The 19,302-nt window shown below is 54.9% G+C and overlaps 1 protein-coding gene across 1 annotated transcript; it reads left to right on the top strand.

Moving 5' to 3' along the window:
• The first annotated feature begins 66 nt into the window (after positions 1-66).
• PLA2G4F (phospholipase A2 group IVF) lies at positions 67-15,653 on the top strand. Its single transcript, XM_012442320.3, has 20 exons — positions 67-213; positions 1,120-1,192; positions 2,250-2,386; positions 2,486-2,614; positions 3,043-3,083; positions 3,354-3,396; positions 3,884-3,950; positions 6,093-6,262; positions 6,367-6,480; positions 6,712-6,749; positions 6,951-7,086; positions 9,071-9,207; positions 9,480-9,702; positions 11,026-11,140; positions 11,363-11,500; positions 11,584-11,691; positions 12,609-12,803; positions 13,108-13,274; positions 14,508-14,694; positions 15,010-15,653. Exons 1-20 carry the CDS (start codon positions 103-105, stop codon positions 15,228-15,230), a joined length of 2,550 nt encoding a protein of 849 aa, XP_012297743.2. The 5' UTR covers positions 67-102; the 3' UTR covers positions 15,231-15,653.
• The last annotated feature ends 3,649 nt before the right edge of the window (positions 15,654-19,302 follow it).

Raw genomic sequence — 19,302 nt, 5'->3', positions numbered from 1 at the left:
CCACCCTCCCTGCTCAGCTCTACCTATCACACCTGAGCCAGCAGTTTGTATAGTCAGAGGAGTACAGACAGGGCTCCATGCTGGGGCCTGGGCTGCCCAGCCATGCTCTGGGCACTCTGGCCAAGGTGGCTGGCAGACAAGATGCTACCCCTCCTAGGGGCAGTGCTGCTTCAGAAGAGTGAGAAGAGGGGCCCTCCTTGGAGGCACTGTTGGGTAACGTACCTGAGAAGACCTGGGAAACCCGGACTGGGGCAGTGCTGGGAGCTGCTGTGCCCTGTGGAGACAGGCCAGCCCCAGCCCTGGGTTTTGAGTTGGGGTGGGACCTGTTTATTCTAGATTACATGGCAGAGCTTAAATTAGACCGTGGTTTTTGAAAATAGCTTCCTCTTAGCTTAAATGTGGCTGTAAAAAAAAGGAAAATAGCTCCCTCCAATTAGGAAATGGAGGGCTAGTTCATTTGACACTTGTCTCTGGTGGGTTGGCTTTTGCCAAGGAAGCTCGAGACTGTAGACCACCCCCCTCCCACCCACCCTGGATTGGCCGCGTTGTGAAGGGAGAGCTTCCCTCCCAGCAGGTGGCATGCTGATGTTATCTCTCCCAAGCTCAGCTGCAATCTCCTCGGTGACTCATCAGACCGGTACAGGCCGGGCTGGTGACTCTTGGCATCCACTCACCTGCTCACTGCCTCCTAGGTGGTTTTTGGACCCGTGTCAGGGAGAAATTGAGGGAGGGGGTGTCACCATTTTCTCTTTTAATATTGATTTAAAATTGCTCCTCAAGCACATTAGTGCAGCTCTCCCAGCCCCTCCCAAGCTCGAGTAGGGGCGCGGGGGTCTGCGGGGAGCTACAGGTGTGTGGTGCGTGACAGCCGCCATTATTTCAGTGAGTCCATGCTGGATGTAGATTTGAACCCAGCCCTGATGGGTTCCAGGATCCAGATGCGTCACCAAGGTGCTGAACTCCCAGTGTCTGGGCATTGCCAAGGTCTCCCCGCTCCGCAGCAGAGAGACATCAGTGACCCTGTGCCAGGCTGCTGCTCCATGATGGGCCGAGGGGAACAATGGGGTGAGGGACCAGGCTCACACCAGCAACTGAGTCTCCAGAGTTCTGTTGTTGCAGCGGGAAACCCACCCATACTATGACCTCCAGGTGAAGGTGCTGAGGGCCACAAACATCCGGGGCACAGACCTGCGTGAGTGACCCTGTCACCACCCTTCTCCCTGTCCTTTCCCTGTGGCCTCCTCAGAGCTCGGCTCAGGCCAGCAAAGAGTGTGTGTGTGTGTACATGTGTGATTATGAGAGTGCATGTGTGTATACATGCGTGCATGTGTGTATACACGTGAGTATACTTGTGTGTATCCATGTGTGCACGTGTAAGTGCAAGTGTGTGTGTGCAAGTGTGAGTGCATGTGTGTATACATGTGTGAGATGTATACATGTGTGAGATGTATACATGAGTGTGTATGGAAGCACAAATGTGTGTATACATGTGTGCAAGTGTGTGCGCGTATGAGTGCAAATGTGAGTGCGATGCAAGTGTGTGTACACATGTACAAGTGAGTGCAAGTGTGAGTGTGTGAACGTGAGTGGGTGTGTGAATGAGTATACGTGTGTGTGCCTGTCACGTGTATATGTGTGCAAGAGTGTGAGGGCATGTATATATGAGTGCCAGTGTGAGTGTGTGTGAATGTGTGAATGCAAGTGTGTATACGTGTGTGAGTCCCAGTGTGAGAGTGTGTGTGTGTATACATGTGTGCCTGTGTGAGTGCAAGAGTGTGTGGAGTAGGTGGAATGACTGTGCTGACCACGGAGGTGACGGCAGGCAGGGCTGGAGGGGAGAGCTGTGCCCACTTGGCCTCTTCCCCGTGCCTGTGGGTCCCGCCCTGGGTGAGAGTGTGAGGCCTGCTGTGGCTCCAAGTCAGTGTGTGCTCTCAGGGAGCTTTCCATGCCAGTGCCTGCACTGGGAGGAGATTTGACTGCCTGAGTCAGGCAGTATGTGGAATGAATGGTCTGTGCTGCCAAGGGATCTTTCCAACTGGCTGCTGCAGGATTTCTGTTCAGGTGAATGGGAGGTGTGTGGAATCAAGATGGAACGAAAGACATCAAGGCTCTCCCTCCCCCCTCTCACCCCTCCATGCCACATGGGCAGCTTCCCTTCCCCACTCAGCTCCTTTCCCTTCTGCCCCAGCCTCCCCTAGCAAACCTTTTCAGCGATGAGAGCCCCAGCCCCTCCCCTGTCCTTCCTGCAGTGTCCAAAGCCGACTGCTACGTGCAACTGTGGCTGCCCACAGCATCCCCCAGCCCTGCCCAGACTAGGATAGTGGCCAACTGCAGTGACCCCGAGTGGAATGAGACTTTCCACTACCAGATCCATGGCGCTGTGAAGGTGAGGGCCAGGGGCCAGGCTGCGTAAGGAGGGGACTCCTCAGATGGCTGCCCTCCTGTCCTGCTTCAGGCTCTGACCTCCTGCCTGCCCTGTCCCCAGAACGTCCTGGAGCTCACCCTCTATGACAAGGACATCGTGGGCAGTGACCAGCTCTCCCAGCTCCTGTTTGACCTGAGGAGCCTCAAGTGTGGTCAACCCCATAGACACACCTTCCCACTCGACCATGAGGTGAGCCCACCAGTGCTGGTGGAGAGCCCAACTGGAGGAAGGGAGGCCCAGCACAGGCTACTGAAGAGGGGGCTCCGGCCAGCACAGGCCAAGCCTCCAAGACAGACCTTCCTCCATCCCACAGCCCCGACCCGATAAAGCTTCCACACAGCCTCCTTGCATAGAACCAAAACACGAACTCCTTCCGGGCAGTGTGTGGCCTGTCTCACTCACAGCTGAATCCTCGGTGTCTAGAACAGCGCCTGACACATATTTTGGAATGAATGAGGCCTTCCATGGAGATACCACTGCCCCTTCGGTGTCCATGACAAGCCACAATGTCAATTTCCCCTTCTGGTCCCTGGAGCCGAGCAGGGCAGGCAGGCAAGAACAGCTGTGGGGGCTTTTGGAGCCTTTAAACAATTGATGCTTCCTCCCCCTCCATGTAGGATTTACAAGAGCTGCAGGTGGAATTCGTTCTGGAGAAGAGGTGAGTTCTGGCAGAGCCCACTCCCTCAGAACTCCAAGATTTGAGTCACGGCAGCTCCTAGGGGCCAGTCACCATGTCCTGTACTGGCCTTGCAGGCCTGGCCTGGAGGAGACAGCCTGGTCTTGACACCCACTGCATGTTGGATGACAGCCTCACCCCACCCCAAATGCTGCCATGCTCCCCAGACTCTGCCTGCTGCTTCAGTCACATTATGATTGTAGCAGCCATCCAACGGGGCCAGATGTCCCACATATTCCTCATCCTTTGCAGCCAGGTACCTGCGTCTGAAGTCATCACCAATGGGGTTCTGGTGGTGAGTGCGGAAGGCAAGCTTGGTTCTATCCTGGGCTGGGGGGCAGTAAGGAGCCCATGTAGGAGCCCGTCAGGCCCACTTGCCTCTGAAGGACACCCAAGCTCTTCTCAGAGGGGAGACATGCTAGGGAAGCACCTTCAGAGGGGAAGGACAAGAAGCTCCCAGGCACTTGGTGGACAGCCCAGAACCCCAGCCTCCCACCTCGCACGTGGCAGATTAGTCACCTGAGCGTCCAGCTGCTGAGACCACCAGAGCAGCTACTCTCACGGCTCCTCACCTCCTCCCCCTTTCCCATCAGTGCCCACTTCCTCTGAGTCTGGGGAGAGGGGCTGGGTATGACCTTGGGCTGCTGCAGAAGACTCCTATCCTTGAGGCCCAGGTCCTGGGAGGGCTGTTTCCCAGACCCCGGCCCAAGCCCTCCTCCCTCCCTCCATCCTGGCTACGGCCCATGGGCTGTCTGGCTCCCACAGAGCTCTGCTTTCCTCAGGCTCACCCCTGTCTGAGAATCCAGGGCACGCTCCAGCAAGATGGGACAGCCCCACGTCAAGAGTTCGGTGAGTCTGCTCAGTGGCCTGGGGTCTCATCTTCTCTCCTGGGGTTGGGACTACTGATGTCAAGGAGGTGGGTCTGGGGCAGGAAGTTCTTAAAGTTTTCACTGCTCAAAGCCAAACCATGGGATGGATTGCCCCTGGAGGCAGTGAATGACCTGTCCCTGGAAGCATTTGAGCAAAGAGGTTGTATCCGACCAACTATCGCTGTACAAGGAACACCCACATGATCTCAGTGGCATACAAGCAGCATTTATTCGGCTCACACACCTGGTGGTCAGTGGTGGGGGTGGGCCAGCCCTGAGCCAGGTGTCCCTCCTCTGCCTCCTGTGACAAGCCCATTAGCCTAGGCATGTTCTCAAGGCATCGGCAGAGGCCCAAGAGAGCAAGCCCGACTGAGCAAGTGCTTGTTGAGCCTGGTCACATCCTGGCCACTGCCTAACATGTTACTGGCCAAAACAGGGTTGAACTCAAAGCTGGAGGGCAGGGAACATAGTTGGCCTCTTTTTTTTTGAGATTCTCCTGCCTCAGCCTCCTGAGTAGCTGGGATTACAGGCACGCGATACCACATCCGGCTAATGTTCGTATTTTTAGTAGAGATGGGGTTTCACCATGTTGGTCAGGCTGATCTCGAACTCCCCACCTCATGATCCACCTGCCTCGGCCTCCCAAAGTGCTGGGATTACAGGCGTGAGCCACCGCACCTGGCCTATAGTTGGCCTCTTTAGTGGGAGTTGCTGAAGTCACATGGCAGAGTGAGAATACAGGGGAAATGAAGAACTGGGGTTGTCAAACCCAGTGCCACAGAGGGCAGTCACCCAAGCCAGGGTGTCGGAATGTGAGATTGCAGCGGTGGCTGTGTGACAGCAAAGGCCCCTTCCAGTGCTGACAGTCTGAGCCTGCAGGATGAGTACCACCCAGGGAACACGGAGCGCTCACTCTGAAGCAGGCCCTGGGCTAAGCATTTTAATGCGTCTTCTCTCATAATCCTCCTAACAACTCTGTAAAGCGGGCACAATCATTATCCTCTCATTCATGAGACTGAGGCCCAAAGAAGACACTTGCTCATGGGCACACAGCCAGTAAGTAGTAGAGCCAGGGTCAAGCCCAGGTCTGTGACACGCCGGTTCTCTCAACCGTGGATTATACGGTTTCTTCTTATGAATAGCACGTCTCCATCTCAGTCCGTAGGCCTTGGCGTGAATAAAATATCACTTTCCTTATATTCTTGAATTCCCTCCCACGCTTGGGTCATGTCGAGTCTCCAGGCCTCATCTAGTGCAAAGAGGGCTGTAAGGCGGGACCCCTCCAGACCTCTGACCCCTCAGTGTCCGCTGTCCTTGAATCCTTTGGGGCTTTGTTGCTCCCATGTTGTGTTAGGGGCTGGGACTCCTGGGAGGCTCTGTGTGGCCCCCTCTGCCTGGATGTCCTGTGCAGCCATTTCTCTCTGGGGTCTGGCCTCCTCCCCAGGAAGCTGCTGAGAAGCTGGGCAGGGAGCTCCAAAACCCACAAGCCACCCCCTTGTGCCTCCCAGCCTGGGCGTCATCTTTCAGCCTGGGCGTCATCTTCCAGCCTGGGCCAGCCTCCGTGGCTTCTCCAGGACGTGCATCTCTCTATACCCATGCATCCCGTTCTTCCTCTTCCCACCTCTGCAAACCTTCCTCTCCCAACATCTGACACTTTTGGAAACAAAGGCCAGAACAACTTGCAGCCTGTTGGTTTTCTCTTGGATCACAAACCTCCCCCAGCCCAATGAGCAAAGAGCCTGAAGTGGGGCAAGAGAAGAGGAAACCACTGCCTGAAAGCTGCTTACCCTTATAATAAACATAGAATCATCTCAAGATTGTCAGCCCCACAGGCTATGGGCAGAGCCCGTCTTCCTTCCCGCTCCCTGCCTTCCCCTCCAGGCCTTTGTGTGCTTCCCATCGTTCCCCAAGTCCCAGTTCTGACCAGGGAAGGCTAGAGGACCCAAGAGTCCTTCTGGAGGCTTTCTCTAAGAACAGAGTGCTTGAGAGAGCAGGAAGATAGGTGTTGGCATTTCCTAGGAGAAGGGAAGGGAGGAGATGCTGCTGGGGTACTGCCAGCATAAGCTGCACAGATACAGACCCACCCCTCACCTGCACGTTCACCTGGGCCCTCTGCTCTCAGGCTCTAGGCAGCTCCAGCTGGCAGTGCCTGGGGCCTATGAGAAGCCACAGCTCTTGCCTCTGCAGCCTCCTGCAGAGCCAGGCCTCCCACCCACCTTCACCTTCCACGCTAACCCAGTGCTGAGCTCCAGGCTGCACGTGGAGCTGACAGAGCAGCTCGCGGCTGTGCAGGTGAGTGCGCCACTGGCAAAGGGCAGGACCGTAGCTCCAAGGCCATATTGGAGGCGCCTTCTCTTCCCCACTGGAGAGCTCCTTGGGTGTTTTCTTCTCCACAGAGAGGCCCCAGCGTGGAGCTGGAGACTCAGACCAGCAAGCTGGGCGAGGGAGGCATCCTGCTCTCCTCTCTGCCCCTAGGCTGGGAGGAACAGCGTTCTGTGGCCCTGGGGGAGGTAAGGCTCTGTCTGGGTGCCAGAGGGACCCCTGCCTGCTCTCTGTGACCACCAAGAGAGGTCTGGATGAGGGAGTCAAGAGGGTGGCTGGATGAGGCCAGCCCAGAGCTCAGTCACAATATCTACATCAGGCCAGAGATAGCAGGGCTGTGGGGGCTGCAGGTAGGGGAGCCATTTCCCTGGGAGCTTCCTGCTCAGAGAGCTCAGGGGTGGGGCCCCTGTGTCTTTCAGGGCCAGGAAGTGCCTCTGAGTGTGAAGGTGGAAATGAGGTGAGTGGGACTCCAGGCAGAAGGTCTCTCAGGGCTGGGCTGGAAGTGTGGGGACATACCCCAACATGCTCCGCTCTCTTGCCCGCAAAGCTCAGGCCGTGGGGTGGGGATGACACCTTTCCCTCCCACTTGGGGCTGGGCCCAAGGCTTTTGTCCACTGGACAGTCACCCAGAACCCCGCCCCTCCCCAACTTGATGCAGCTCCGCAGACCTGGACCTACGCCTTGGCTTTGACCTCTGTGATGGGGAGCAGGAGTTTCTGGACAGGAGGAAGCAGGTCGTGTCCAAGGCCCTGCAGCAGGTGCTGCAACTGAGTGAGGCTCCGGACAGTGGCCAGGTATGGAATGAAGGAGGAGCTGGACCGCAGAGTCACTAGGACCAAACTGAGCCTCTTCCCTTGAGAGGACCATCATGGCTAAGAGGGGACAGGAAGCCCAGAGGAAAGCTGTGGGCAGAGGAGGTTGGCCTGTTCACCTGAGCTGATGGGCGCCATCCGCAGAGCCAGCACCCCATATGGGACTAGGGCCAATCAGCCCTGCCAGGGCTGGATGTCTTGGTCTGTGTGGGCTGCTGTAACCAAACCCCACGGACCAGGTAGCTTAAATGACAAAAATGACTTTTCTCTCAGTTTTGGAGGCTGGAAGTCCAAGATGCAGGTGCCATCATCAGGGTTGGTTTCTGCTGGGGCCCCTCTCCTCTTCCTGGTGGGGCCGTCTGGCCATGTTCTCACGTGGCCGTTCCTCTGTGTGCATGTGTGCAGAGCGTGCCCCTTGGTGGCTCCTCCTCCTCTTCTAAGGACCCCAGTCCTATCAGTTGAAGGCCCCACCCTGACTCACTTCACCTTTTTTTTTTTTTTTTTTTTGAGATAGAGTCTGGCTCTGTTGCCCAGGCTGGAGTGCACTGGCATGATGTCGGCTCACTGCCCCTCTACCTCCGGGGTTCAAGCGATTCTCCTGCCTCAGCCTCCTGTGTAGCTGAGATTACAGGCGTGTGCCACCATGCCCAGCTAATTTTTGTATTTTTAGTAAAGACGGGGTTTCGTCATGTTGGTCAGACTGGTCTCAAACTCCTTACCTTGTGATCGGCCCGCCTCAGCCTCCCAAAGTGTTGGGATTCAAGGCGTGAACCACCGCGCCCGGCCAACTTCACCTTTATTACCTCCTTGTAGGCCCTATATCCAAATACTGTCACATTGGAGGTTAGGGCTTCAACATAGGAATTTGGAGGGGACACAGTTGGTTCTGTAATGTGGTAAAAGGGATGTGGAGGTGGGGGGTCCCTGGGATCCTCTGGGTATAGCGACAGCCAGCCTGTGTCTGGGAGGCAGGAAGAAAGGAGTGCTGAGAGAGGAACTTACAGGGGGTCAGGAATAGGCTGCTGTCTTCCTCCTGGCTGCCTGTGTCCTCAGGAGACGCTGTCACTGTGGCCCAGCGCTGATGAGCCTAGATGGGTCAGTACGTACGCCTGCTCCGTGCCAGGTGTCTGCTCTGCCTCATCCAGCACTCTGAAGCGACAGCTCCTTCAGTGAGCAGTGGCCAGGGAGCATTTTTTCAAGACAGGAGAATAAAAGAGAACAGAGAAAAGGGCCAAAAATCCAGGGTGGAATGAGCCAAATATTTATGGAAAAGCTGAGCAGGCAAAAGCTTTGACTCTGACCCCCCAGACACCTCCAATCCTGAGGAGACCTTAAAACCTCTGGGCACCTTTGGTGTCTGGGGGCAGCTCCAGGCTGCTTGCTGGCCTTTGTCAGTTTAGCTCAGTGAAGCTCAATGGGGAGCAATTTAGTTCCTCCCCACCACACCCCTGGGGACATTTGTCCATGCGTAGAGATCTATTTCACTGTTGCAGCTGGGGAGAGGGGAGGTGGAGGGAGGCTGCTGGCTTCTACCAGATAGAGGCGGCCAGAAATGCTGCTAAACATCCTATAACACACAGGACAGTCCCCACAGCAAAGAGCTACCTGGTCAAGAATATCAGGAGTGCCACAGTTGAGAGGAACCTGCTTTAGCTGTTTTTGGGGGAATCAAATGTACCTTCCCAGCCTATATCTTCCAGGTAGAATGCTTAAGGGCTATCCCTGGAGCCATACTGCTTAGGCGTGAGAGCTCATCACTTAATAACTGTATGATCTTGGGCACATTACTTAACCTTTTCATGCCTCGGTTTCCTCATCTGGAAAATGGAGTTCTCAATGGGTTGCTGTGAGGATTCAATGAGATAATACATGTAAGGCTCTTAGAATAATGTCTGACATGTACAGGCAATAACATGTAACTGACAGTGGTAGCAGGAGTCATTATCATCGTTATTATTGTACCCAGGTGCCTGTAGTGGCTGTGTTGGGTTCCGGGGGTGGAACCCGAGCCATGTCTTCTCTGTATGGCAGCCTGGCAGGGTTGCAGGAGCTTGGCCTCCTAGACACTGTGACCTACCTGAGTGGGGTCTCTGGATCTACCTGGTAAGTGAATGGGGGCAGGGCACAGGGTAAAGGAGACTCTCACAAAGGGTGGGGGTGTGACCTGGTGATCTAAAGGAGTCCCTGAGGGGCTGGGGTCATGGGGGTAAGGAGGGGCAGGAAGAGGCTGAGTCCCAAGGGCCCCTTTGAGTGGGGTTGCTTGCAGGGCAGCAGGTGCAAGTGATGGGGGTGGAGGGCCACTCACAGACTCCGCACCCCTCCCTCCTGTGGCTGTGCTCCCCCGCCCCTGACTCAGGCACACCCCCCATCCCTAGGTGCATCTCCACACTCTACAGGGACCCAGTCTGGTCCCAGGTGGCCTTGCAGGGCCCCATTGAGCGTGCCCAGGTTCGTGTCTGCAGCAGTAAGATAGGAGCTTTGTCCACAGAGCGGCTACAGTACTACACTCAGGAACTTGGGGTCCGGGAGCGCAGTGGCCACAGTGTGTCCCTCATCGACCTCTGGGGCCTTCTCGTGGAGTATTTCCTGTACCAGGAGGTGAGAGAAGAGCCGGAAGGAAATACACAGGCTCCTCCCATCTCCTTCCACCCGTCCCTTGCTTCTGCCTCATCCCTCTGGCTAAGATCTGATTTGCAAAGCTGTTCCTGAATTCTCAGCTCCCCTGGGGCCAGGAGTGAAACTCCAGGGTGGGCTGGTACCACTTCATCTCCCTAGCTCCTAACCCCTGCTGAGGGAGAGTCCAGCCCGCAGTGCTGAACTCTGGCTGCACGTTAGAATCACTGGCACAGCTTTTCAAACACTCCCATGCCTAGGCCTCCCTTCCAGAGACACTGATTTTAGTTGGTCTCAGGATGTTTTGAAAGTAATTCCAGCCCACACCTGGAAGTGAGGCCTAGCACCACGCCTACTCCTTCTTGGCCAATCCAGCCATGACTCACTCAGCCTGGCGGCAGTTACAGTCAGTAAGATTCAGAGCTGCTCCCCACCACTGCTGCTCTGAATGAAGAGACCGCTTAAACAGGCTTTGTGTGAGCAACAAGGCTGTTTGTTCACCCGAGTGAAAGTGGGCTGAGTCTGAAAAGAGTCAGCAGAGGGCGGTGGGATAGGAGTTGGTTTTATGGGTTTGGGGTAGGCAGTGGAAAGTTATAACAGTTACAGTTCAGGGCGGTTTTTGCAAGCTGGGGAGTATTGCTGGGATGGCGGGGTAAGGGCGGTCATAAGGTCCAGAGTCACAGGGTTGGGTTATCAACTAAGGCAGGAATGTTTGAGGCAGGAACAATGGTACAATGTTGCCAGGCCAGTTAATTAGGCTTTGCAGGAGCAGCCATTCTTCCTACTTCAGACTTCCTGGCTCTGGGAGGCCATCCAAAGGTGTACGTGTGGGTCACGGGGGTCATCATGGCTGGACTTATGGTATGGCCTATGGTGCAGCCAATTCAAAGAACCTTGCACCCATGTGTGGTGATCAGTTGTGGGTGGATATCACAAGTGATTTCTCATTTCTAAGTAAATAATCTACATTTTCCAGTAATTTATTTTTTAAAGAAATTGGACTGACTTTTAAAGGATTCCCTTAACAATGTCACCCTGTCTCCCTGGTGTTCTGATGTACTGTTTTGAATAGTCAAGAAGGAGGGAGGGTGTTCCCATAGTCCCTGGAATCATACAGACCCACAGTGGGCTCCCCTCAGCCACGGCCTGAAGCCTGTCCCTCAGAGAGCTGTCCTTACAGCACTGGCCTTGGCGACCCAAAGCCTCTCTTGTTGGCACGCCGCACCCTGCAGGGCACCAGCCCCAGGCCACGGGGATGGGGAATGGAACTCCCAAAAGGTTAAGCTGCCTCTGTTCTTTCCTGCCCAGGAGAACCCTGCCAAGCTGTCTGACCAACAGGAGGCGGTCCACCAGGGTCAGAACCCTTACCCCATTTACGCCGGTGTCAACGTCCGCACCAACATCAGTGGGGAAGACTTTGCAGGTGCCTGGGTGTGAAGACAAAGGAAGGAGGTGGAGGAGGTGGTGGGTGGGAGGGTGTGAGAAGCCAGGGCAATCAGGGTACCCATAGGAAGTGGTTGCACACGGGCACCTTGGAGCACAGTGGGGCTGCTGCTTCCTGTCGCTGGCAGGGCTAAGATTCCTGCTTGGGCACAAGCACCATGGGGGCAGCCCCTGGTGACTTTCCCTTCACTTGGACCCCTAGAGTGGTGTGAGTTCACCCCCTATGAGGTCGGCTTCCCCAAGTATGGGGCGTATGTTCCCACCGAGCTCTTCGGCTCAGAGTTCTTCATGGGACGATTGCTGCAGCTCCAGCCCGAGCCCCGGATCTGCTACCTGCAAGGTGAGTCGAGGCTGGAGGGCTGGGGACAGGCAGGTGCCAGGGACAGGCCTTGACATGGGGTGGGGCCCTGCCTGTCTCCTTAGGTGTGTGGGGCAGCGCCTTTGCTGCCAGCCTGGATGAGATCTTCCTAAAGACTGCTGGCTCAGGCCTCGGCTTTCTGGAGTGGTACAGAGGCAGTGTGAATATCACAGGTGAGGGTAGCGACCCTGAACCCCTCCCACACCACATTCCAGCAGTAGGGCCTTGGCAGAGACATGAAGAATGAGGGAGGGGTCAGAGAAGGACTTGGCTGTCCCACTGGACTCAGGGAGGTCCTGAGGAAATGACGTCTAGCTTAGGGTCTCTAGATGCCTAGAGGTATGATCAAGCCACACCTGTGAGTTCTCTGTTCTGGGATCCAATTAGGTCCATTCAGCGCAGGACTACTGGGTATTTGGTGGATACTCTGTCTACTGATCGTCAGTAGCTCCTCTTCAGCCTGGTCCTTAAATGGCCTGTGGGAGCCGCACGGTTCAGGGCATCCTTCCCGCCTTTCTCCCGCGGATTGCTTTTGCTCTGTTCTTTCAGATCAGCTCAGATGTCATTTTGTCAGACATCTCTCTTCCACTCCACCCTCCAGGCTGCCTGAGAATCTTACCACTGTGGTCCCCTAGGAACATGTACACATCCCTATTGTCATCCTTACCCTGGGGCATTGTCATAATTTATTGCCTCTTTATGTAACTTTCCCCCACAAGTAGGCCATGCACCTGGAAGGGGCAGGGCAGGCCCCATTCACCTTTGCAGCCTTCATGACTAGTGCAGTGCTGGGCATAGTAACTGCTTGGTCAGTGTTTAATGGACAAAGCCCTGATTGGAAGCAATAGATGCAAACTTTATTTTCAAAAGGGTGGAAGATAAATTATTATTTAGTAAATACAATGTTATAGGCAGTTTGCAAAACATAGAGGATACAAAAGAAAAAGTTGTTTCAAAGTGGTTCGACGAGGGATTGGTCAGAGGCCTGGGAGGTAGACAGAGGAGGAGGATGTGGGGAGGGCTCAAATAAGGACCACCGGCAAAGGAGGACACCACTTCTTCCTCTATTTCGCTGTCCCACCCTGTCTAGATGACTGCCAGAAGCTTCAGCTGCACGACCCCTCGAGGCTTCGCACTAGGCTCCTCACCCCCCAGGGGCCCTTCTCCCAGGCTGTGCTGGACATATTCACCTCCCGCCTCACTTCCGCCCAGAACTTTAACTTCACCCGGGGCCTTTGCTTGCACAAGGACTATGTGGCTGGCAGGGAGTTTGTGAGCTGGAAAGGTGGGTGCTGCCCTGGGTGAGAGATAGGGGGGCTCCCCCTCCTGCCTGTGCCTCTGGCTCACTGGGGCCAGTGATGGCTTTGGTCTGGGAGTTGAGGTGTGGTCTCCTGCTGCCTATAAGCTAATGCAGAGTGACTCATTACTGCTGGAAGTGGGAAGGCAGGGCCTAGGACTTGGGGTGGGAGACTCCATGACTGTCAGAGAGAACTCTACGGAGAGAAGCCGAATGTGAATGCAAATACAGAAGGGGTTGCTCACAAGGGCAACTGCATTCATCCCTGTGCGTACACATGCGTTCCTTGCAGACACACACCCGGATGCCTTCCCCAACCAGCTCACCCCTATGCAGAACTGCCTGTACCTGGTGGACGGAGGCTTTGCCATCAACTCCCCATTCCCACTGGCTCTGCTGCCTCAGAGAGCGGTGGACCTCATCCTGTCCTTCGACTATTCCTTGGAAGCCCCTTTTGAGGTGAGCTGGGGAGGCAGGGGTGTGGTGAGCACCTGCAGTGAGTGAACAGAGGGTGAGGGAGGAGAGGAGGGGAAGAAGGCTCTAGTGAGGGGGGCTGGCTGGGTGTGTGGGGATCGCCCTTTGTGGACAGCCTGGGTTCTGCGCCGTGTGTGGGTGGGTGCCTTGTGAATGCTGTTGGCGTCACAGTTCTCCCAATTGGAGGAGGAGAGTTGCTGAGATTATGGTGGGAGTGGGAAGAGGAGGCCAAAGAGGGTCCCCAGGAATCTTCTGGCCTCATCTATAGAAGACCCCCAGTTCGGCTGGGCGCAGTGGCTCACGCCTGTAATCCCAGCACTTTGGGAGGCCGAGGCGGGTGGATCACGAGGTCAAGAGATCGAGACCATCCTGGTCAGCAAGGTGAAACCCTGTCTCTACTAAAAATACAAAAATTAGCTGGGCGTGGTGGCGCATGCCTGTAATCCCAGCTACTCAGGAGGCTGAGGCAGGAGAATTGCCTGAACCCAGGAGGCGGCGGTTGTGATGAGCCGATATCGCGCCATTGCACTCCAGCCTGGGTAACAAGAGCGAAACTCCGTCTCAAAAAAAAAAAAAAAGAAGACCCCCAGTTCTAGACTCTGCCCGTTCATGACAGAACTCCCCACTCCAGTTTGACCTGGGTCTGTGGCCCCTTTGTTACCATGGTAACAACAGAGCCATCAGGGTCCCCTCTGATGCTGGAGCCCTGCAGCAACTCCCTCAAACCCTGTGGGGTGGTGGGCAGAGGCCCATTCCCCTGTGGGTTCTGGTGGTGCTGCTGGAGCAGCCCTTTTTTGGTCTCCTCCTTGTCCTGGGTCCAGTGAGAGCCTGGGATTGATTGGGGATTGGCAAAGCCTCTTCTGACATGGACCTTCTGTAACTGTGGCGTGTCAATCTTGTGAAACTGACATCAGTCCCTAATAAGGAGCAGAGAGGGGTGACAGAAGGGAAGACCATGGTAGTTTTGGGAGGAATGATGTTGAGGCAGTAGATGATTGTCGATCGTTACTGATTATTGTTAATCTTCACAATAAACCCACTGGATAGAGGAGTTTAAAATATTTTATTTTGCACATGAGAAACCAGCTCAGAAAGGAGCTGTCACCTGCCTGAAGTCACTCAACTAGTCAGAAACAGAAAAGGGTGTGTGTGAGTCTGGGGCAGTAGGGGGTGGGCAGGGTGGAGGAGAGTGGGGGTCAGAGGCTTGCTCCTGCCCAGGTCTTGAAGATGACAGAGAAGTACTGTCTGGACAGAGGAATCCCCTTCCCTACCATCGAGGTGGGCCCTGAGGACATGGAGGAGGCCCGCGAGTGCTACCTGTTTACCAAGGCCGAGGACCCCCGCTCGCCCATCGTGCTGCACTTCCCCCTTGTTAACAGCACCTTCCGCACACACCTGGCCCCAGGTAAGGGAAGCTCCAGGCCAGGGAATGACCCACAGAGCGTTGGGAGGGTGACGGGATGCTGTTCTGAGGGTGGGTTCCCTGGAGAATGTCCCTAAGCATGCCTCCTCTTGGGCCTGAGCTGGCCCGTACAGCCCTCTGCTCCCTGGGTCTCAGCGTTTACTTGGGGCCAGCCTCTCCTGGTGGGTCTGAGAGCTGAGATGCGGCCCAAGCAGGGCCCACATGGAGCCAGCCAGGTGTCCTGCACAAGGACAGCTGTACCAGCCAGTTCCATGGAGGGCTCCAGCCTGGCCTCTCCTCTGCTTCCCCCATCCACAGGTGTGGAGCGACAAACAGCTGAGGAGAAGGCCTTTGGGGACTTTATCATCAATGGGCCAGACACCCCCTATGGCATGATGAACTTCACCTATGAGCCCCAGGACTTTGATCGGCTGGTGGCCCTGAGCCGGTACAATGTTCTGAACAACATGGAGACCTTGAGGTGCGCCCTCCAACTGGCTCTGGACCGGCAGAAGGCTCGGGAGAGGGTTGGGGGCTGACCAAGGCAGGAGACGGAGGACTGTGACCCAGAGGAGACACCCTGCTCAAGGCCAGGGCGTGTAGAGGGAGGAGCAATGGGAACTCTGTGCGGGGTCTGCTGCCCTTCTCTCTAGGACCTGCCTCGAGGTGCCCCAGGCCCTGGAAAGCTCTTGCAGAATCGCAGCTTGGACTTGGGACAGCGGCCTCCTTGTGTGTTTCTTGGAGAAGATGGGGCAGTAGGTCTCTCCAGGGGCTCTTGGGGAATCGAGGACAGAAGACAGCAGCACTCATTTCACAGCCGGGTGTGGAGAGAATCAGGTGCACCACAGGGCCCACCCCAGGTACAGAAGGACTTCAGAGGGCCCAGGTCCTCAGACCCACACAGAACAGGGGCTGAGGGTGCCGAGGTGCCAGCTGTCCTCCTCACACCAAGATGGAAAGCAGAGACGCATCCACCCATACTTCCTGCAGAATGGCCCAAGCCCCAACCCCACCTCAAGCTCCTGGATGCACTGCTATCAAGAATCAAGAACAACGAGGGGCTGGGTGGGTGACCAGTCTGCATCGCTGACTCCATCATCCTAACCCTCCTTCTGTTTTCTGGCCTCCTCATGCCTCCTCCCAGATCACCCTTTTCTTCCTAGCATCCTAAAGCCTGTGAGGTGCTCCTGTGGGAGATGTGCACATGTCCCCTGCTAATCACCCATGCTTCAACCTTTGAGTGTGTGCCATAGTCTCTGGTCATGTGCATGGTGGCCACGTTATGCAGATATAGTCTCACCATTCCTAGGAGCTAAATGGGTGTGTCCAGAAGGGGCATCTGTTCATTGGGGGAGAGTGGATGTGTACCTGTATGTGGGGTAGGGGGTGTGCTAGTTCCGGGGGGTGGATTGGTGGCAAGGCCTGGGCGGGGCAGAGGGAGCCTCGCCTGGGATCCTGCCTCTTTCCCAGATGCATCACTGGCCTGGGCAAGTCTTGTTTGTTGCTATCCCTCTTTCCCATTCCCCTGACCTGCCAGGGCCTCTCCAAATATCTAGAACCTCCCTAGTGTGGGCAGCACTAAAATCTGCGAAGAGGAGATCCCTTTCCGGCCAGGCCCTCTCCATCTGGCCATGGCCTCTGCAGCATATGCCCCAGTGCTAAGCCACCTGGGACCCTGCAGTGGCACTTGAGCCCTTTTTCCTTCTGCCCCCTGTACCACCTTCTCTGCACTCTCACACAAACATGCTGTCAGGGACCAGAGCCACAGTCCCCCTTCAGTCAGGGACACTAGTGCTGGGAAGTCTCACCTGTCCTGAGTCTGGGAAGAAGATGCTAGTTCTGGCTCCTGGGTGGGGGAAGGGTGACCAGAGCCCAGCCTCTGTCTTGGCCTGGCCCGGCCTGGGACTCACGGGCATCCAGCTGGCATGAGCTGTGAGGACGGGGGGAGCAGTGCTTTGGGCTGGCATGGGGTGGGGGCATCTCAGTTCTCCCCCCCGCCTCCTCACTACGGCTGCCTGTCAAAGGCCATGGCCCCTCCTCTGGGCTCAGCAGTGAGGGGTTTATCTGGGAGTTCATCTGGCTCCTGCTGCAGCCATCGTCATCAACACTGCTGTGCCTGCTGTCATCAATAACTTGTTAGTAGAACGTTCATAGGGTTCACAGCTTAGAACTGCACAGCCTTCACAACTTAGAATCTGCAGTGTTTCTTCAGTGCCTCATAGAGCTTCACGCTGTCTCTGGCTCCTACAAAGTCAATCTACTGACGGCGATGATTTTCGTCTGCTTTGTTCATTGCTGTATCCTCAGTGCCCAAAGCAGCGCCTGATACATGGTAGCTGCTCAGTAAATATTTGACAAATGAATGGCAACTTACAGTCTTTTTTTTTTTTTTTTTTTGAGATGGAGTCTTGCTCTGTCACCCAGGCTGGAGTGCAATGGCTCAATCTTGGCTCATCACAACCTCCACCCCCTGGGTTCAAGCGATTCTCCTGCCTCAGCCTTCCAAGTAGCAGGGATTACGGGCGCACATCACCATGCCCAGCTAATATTCTGTATTTTTAGTAGAAACGGGGTTTCACCATGTTTGCCAGGCTGGACTTGAACTCCTGATCTGCCCGCCTTGGCCTCCCAAAGTGCTGGAATTACAGGCATGAGCCACTGCACCCAGTAGGAACCTTCATTCTAAGAGATGGATCATCACTCACCAACCACAAAAAAGTGTGCAGTGCTTTCATGATTCTTAACCCTTTTGGACATTTTGAAAAGCTGATGTAAACCACAGATCCTCTTCCAAGAAAAAGGCACGCACACATGACAAGTTGCTTACAACAGGGTCTCTGCTTCAGCTATGTGATCCCCAACCCCAGGAATGTAGAGGCCAGTGTCTGTCCCCCCAAGCCAGTAAGGCTTGTAAAGGAGGCAAACGTGGACTTGTGCAGAGCAGTTGGGGACCTTCTCTCACACACAAGTGTAGGGCAATGCCATTTGTGCTCAGATCAGACTTGGGAGGACACTGGGACAAGATGGGACGGCAGGGAGCAGGAGGCTGGGCTAGGCTGTGGCCCAGATATTGGCCAGAGGTGCAGGGAGGACCTCAGCTGGGGATGGGGAGGCACCATCAGGACTGAATCTGGGAGCCTCACAGAATGAGGAGCCAGGGGAGGAAACAAAGATAACCTGGCCAGTTTGATGCCTACTCCTCAGTGAGGAGTGATCTGAGTCTTTACCTTATTCCCAACCCTTGTCTAAGATGGCTGGAAATAAGCTTCAAGGTCTTCAAGGTGACAGAGTTGGAGGGATTTGTCCAGAAGAACAAGCTTGATTTCCCTTGAAGTTGAGTAGAAACACAGGAGCGGGGACATCATTCATCAACTTGTCAGAGCTCCTTATGAAGCAAGGGAAGAAAAAGGGGGCCACATGCCTGATACATATGGCTCCACAGGTTGTACACTGCACAACGTCAGGGGATGCTGTTCACATGAACTGATGATGTCAATTTGTCTCTTGGAGTTGTGTGACCTAGCAGCCCTGGGACCACAGCTGCAACTGAGGATGAGGACAGAGGCTGGTTGTAGTATCAGGCCCCCTGGCTGCTTCAGTGCATCTCTGGGCATTCACAAGAATCTCCTGCAGAAAATAAAAATTGTAAAACAAGTATCCCGTCCATTCCTTGGATGGTGCAGCACTGGGAGAGGGGCCTCAGATACTGGGAGGTGGCTGGTGGGCATGGGTAACCCCCACCTTCTCCGAGCCCAGGCTATTGCAGCTAACATTGCTCAGTTGTTGGTGGTAATCAGCTAAAGGTTTAAATGAAATTTTCTTCATTTCAGATGGAACCATTCTTGCAGGGGAGAAAAGCAGGGCCACCCTGCATAACCCTGCAGAAATCTCTTTTTCCCTAGCACCTCTGTTCTGTAAAAATCCACAGGGACACCCAACAAACATGGCAGGGAGTCCTGGAATTTTCTCCATGCAGGATACAGGAGTCTGTATGGGGCTGTCCTGGGAGCCAGGGAGGCTGTTTGCCACTAGAGATCAGGGCTGGGGACTGATGTTTTTCCTATTAGGAAAGCTGAGGCACAGGAAATACTAAGCAGTCAAGGACTCACTATGTTAGAAAGCCAGTTACTTTAGTAAGATTTAGGTCTTGGTTCTGAAAAAGATGTACAGATGCTTCTCGACTTATAATGGGGTTACATCCTAATAAACCCATCGGAAAGTCAAAAAATTGTAAGTCAAACCATCATTGAGTTGGAGATCATCTGTATAAATACGTAATAAAGGCCATTTTTTAAAAGTCTAACTACCAACTCTAGGTGGGAAGCTTTGGCAAAGTAAGTGGAAAAAGGAGGCAAGGTTGGGGAGAGAGGAAAAGACAAAGGGGAGGAAGATATGAGTAAGGAAGAGAAGCGATGGGGAGCTACCCAGAGAGGGGCCACCTGGGTTGCGGGGCCAAAGGTGCTCTTGAGAGAGGCTCTGGCTGATTTGCTGGCGTTCACAATTCCTCTGTGGCTCTTATCCTTTGGCCCCAGAGTAATGGATCTCACCTGAGCTGCACATTGAATTCACCTGGGGATCTTTAAAATGACTGATGCCTACCGTGGCTGTGCT

The sequence above is a fragment of the Aotus nancymaae genome, unplaced genomic scaffold (genome assembly GCF_030222135.1).
Source record: "Aotus nancymaae isolate 86718 unplaced genomic scaffold, 86718_ANA_hifiasm-v0.15.2.pri h1tg000062l, whole genome shotgun sequence".
NCBI lineage: Eukaryota > Metazoa > Chordata > Mammalia > Primates > Aotidae > Aotus > Aotus nancymaae.
Note: the sequence above shows the minus strand (reverse complement) of the source record. Positions and strands in the feature narration are given on the sequence as shown.

Bases quoted from the DNA above. Each gene is read 5' to 3' on its own strand.
- PLA2G4F (XM_012442320.3), top strand. From the start codon at position 103: ATGCTCTGGGCACTCTGGCCAAGGTGGCTGGCAGACAAGATGCTACCC. The intron at 2,387-2,485 runs GTGAGGGCCAGG...CCCTGTCCCCAG, and splicing joins AGATCCATGGCGCTGTGAAG to AACGTCCTGGAGCTCACCCT. The intron at 6,750-6,950 runs GTGAGTGGGACT...AACTTGATGCAG, and splicing joins AGTGTGAAGGTGGAAATGAG to CTCCGCAGACCTGGACCTAC.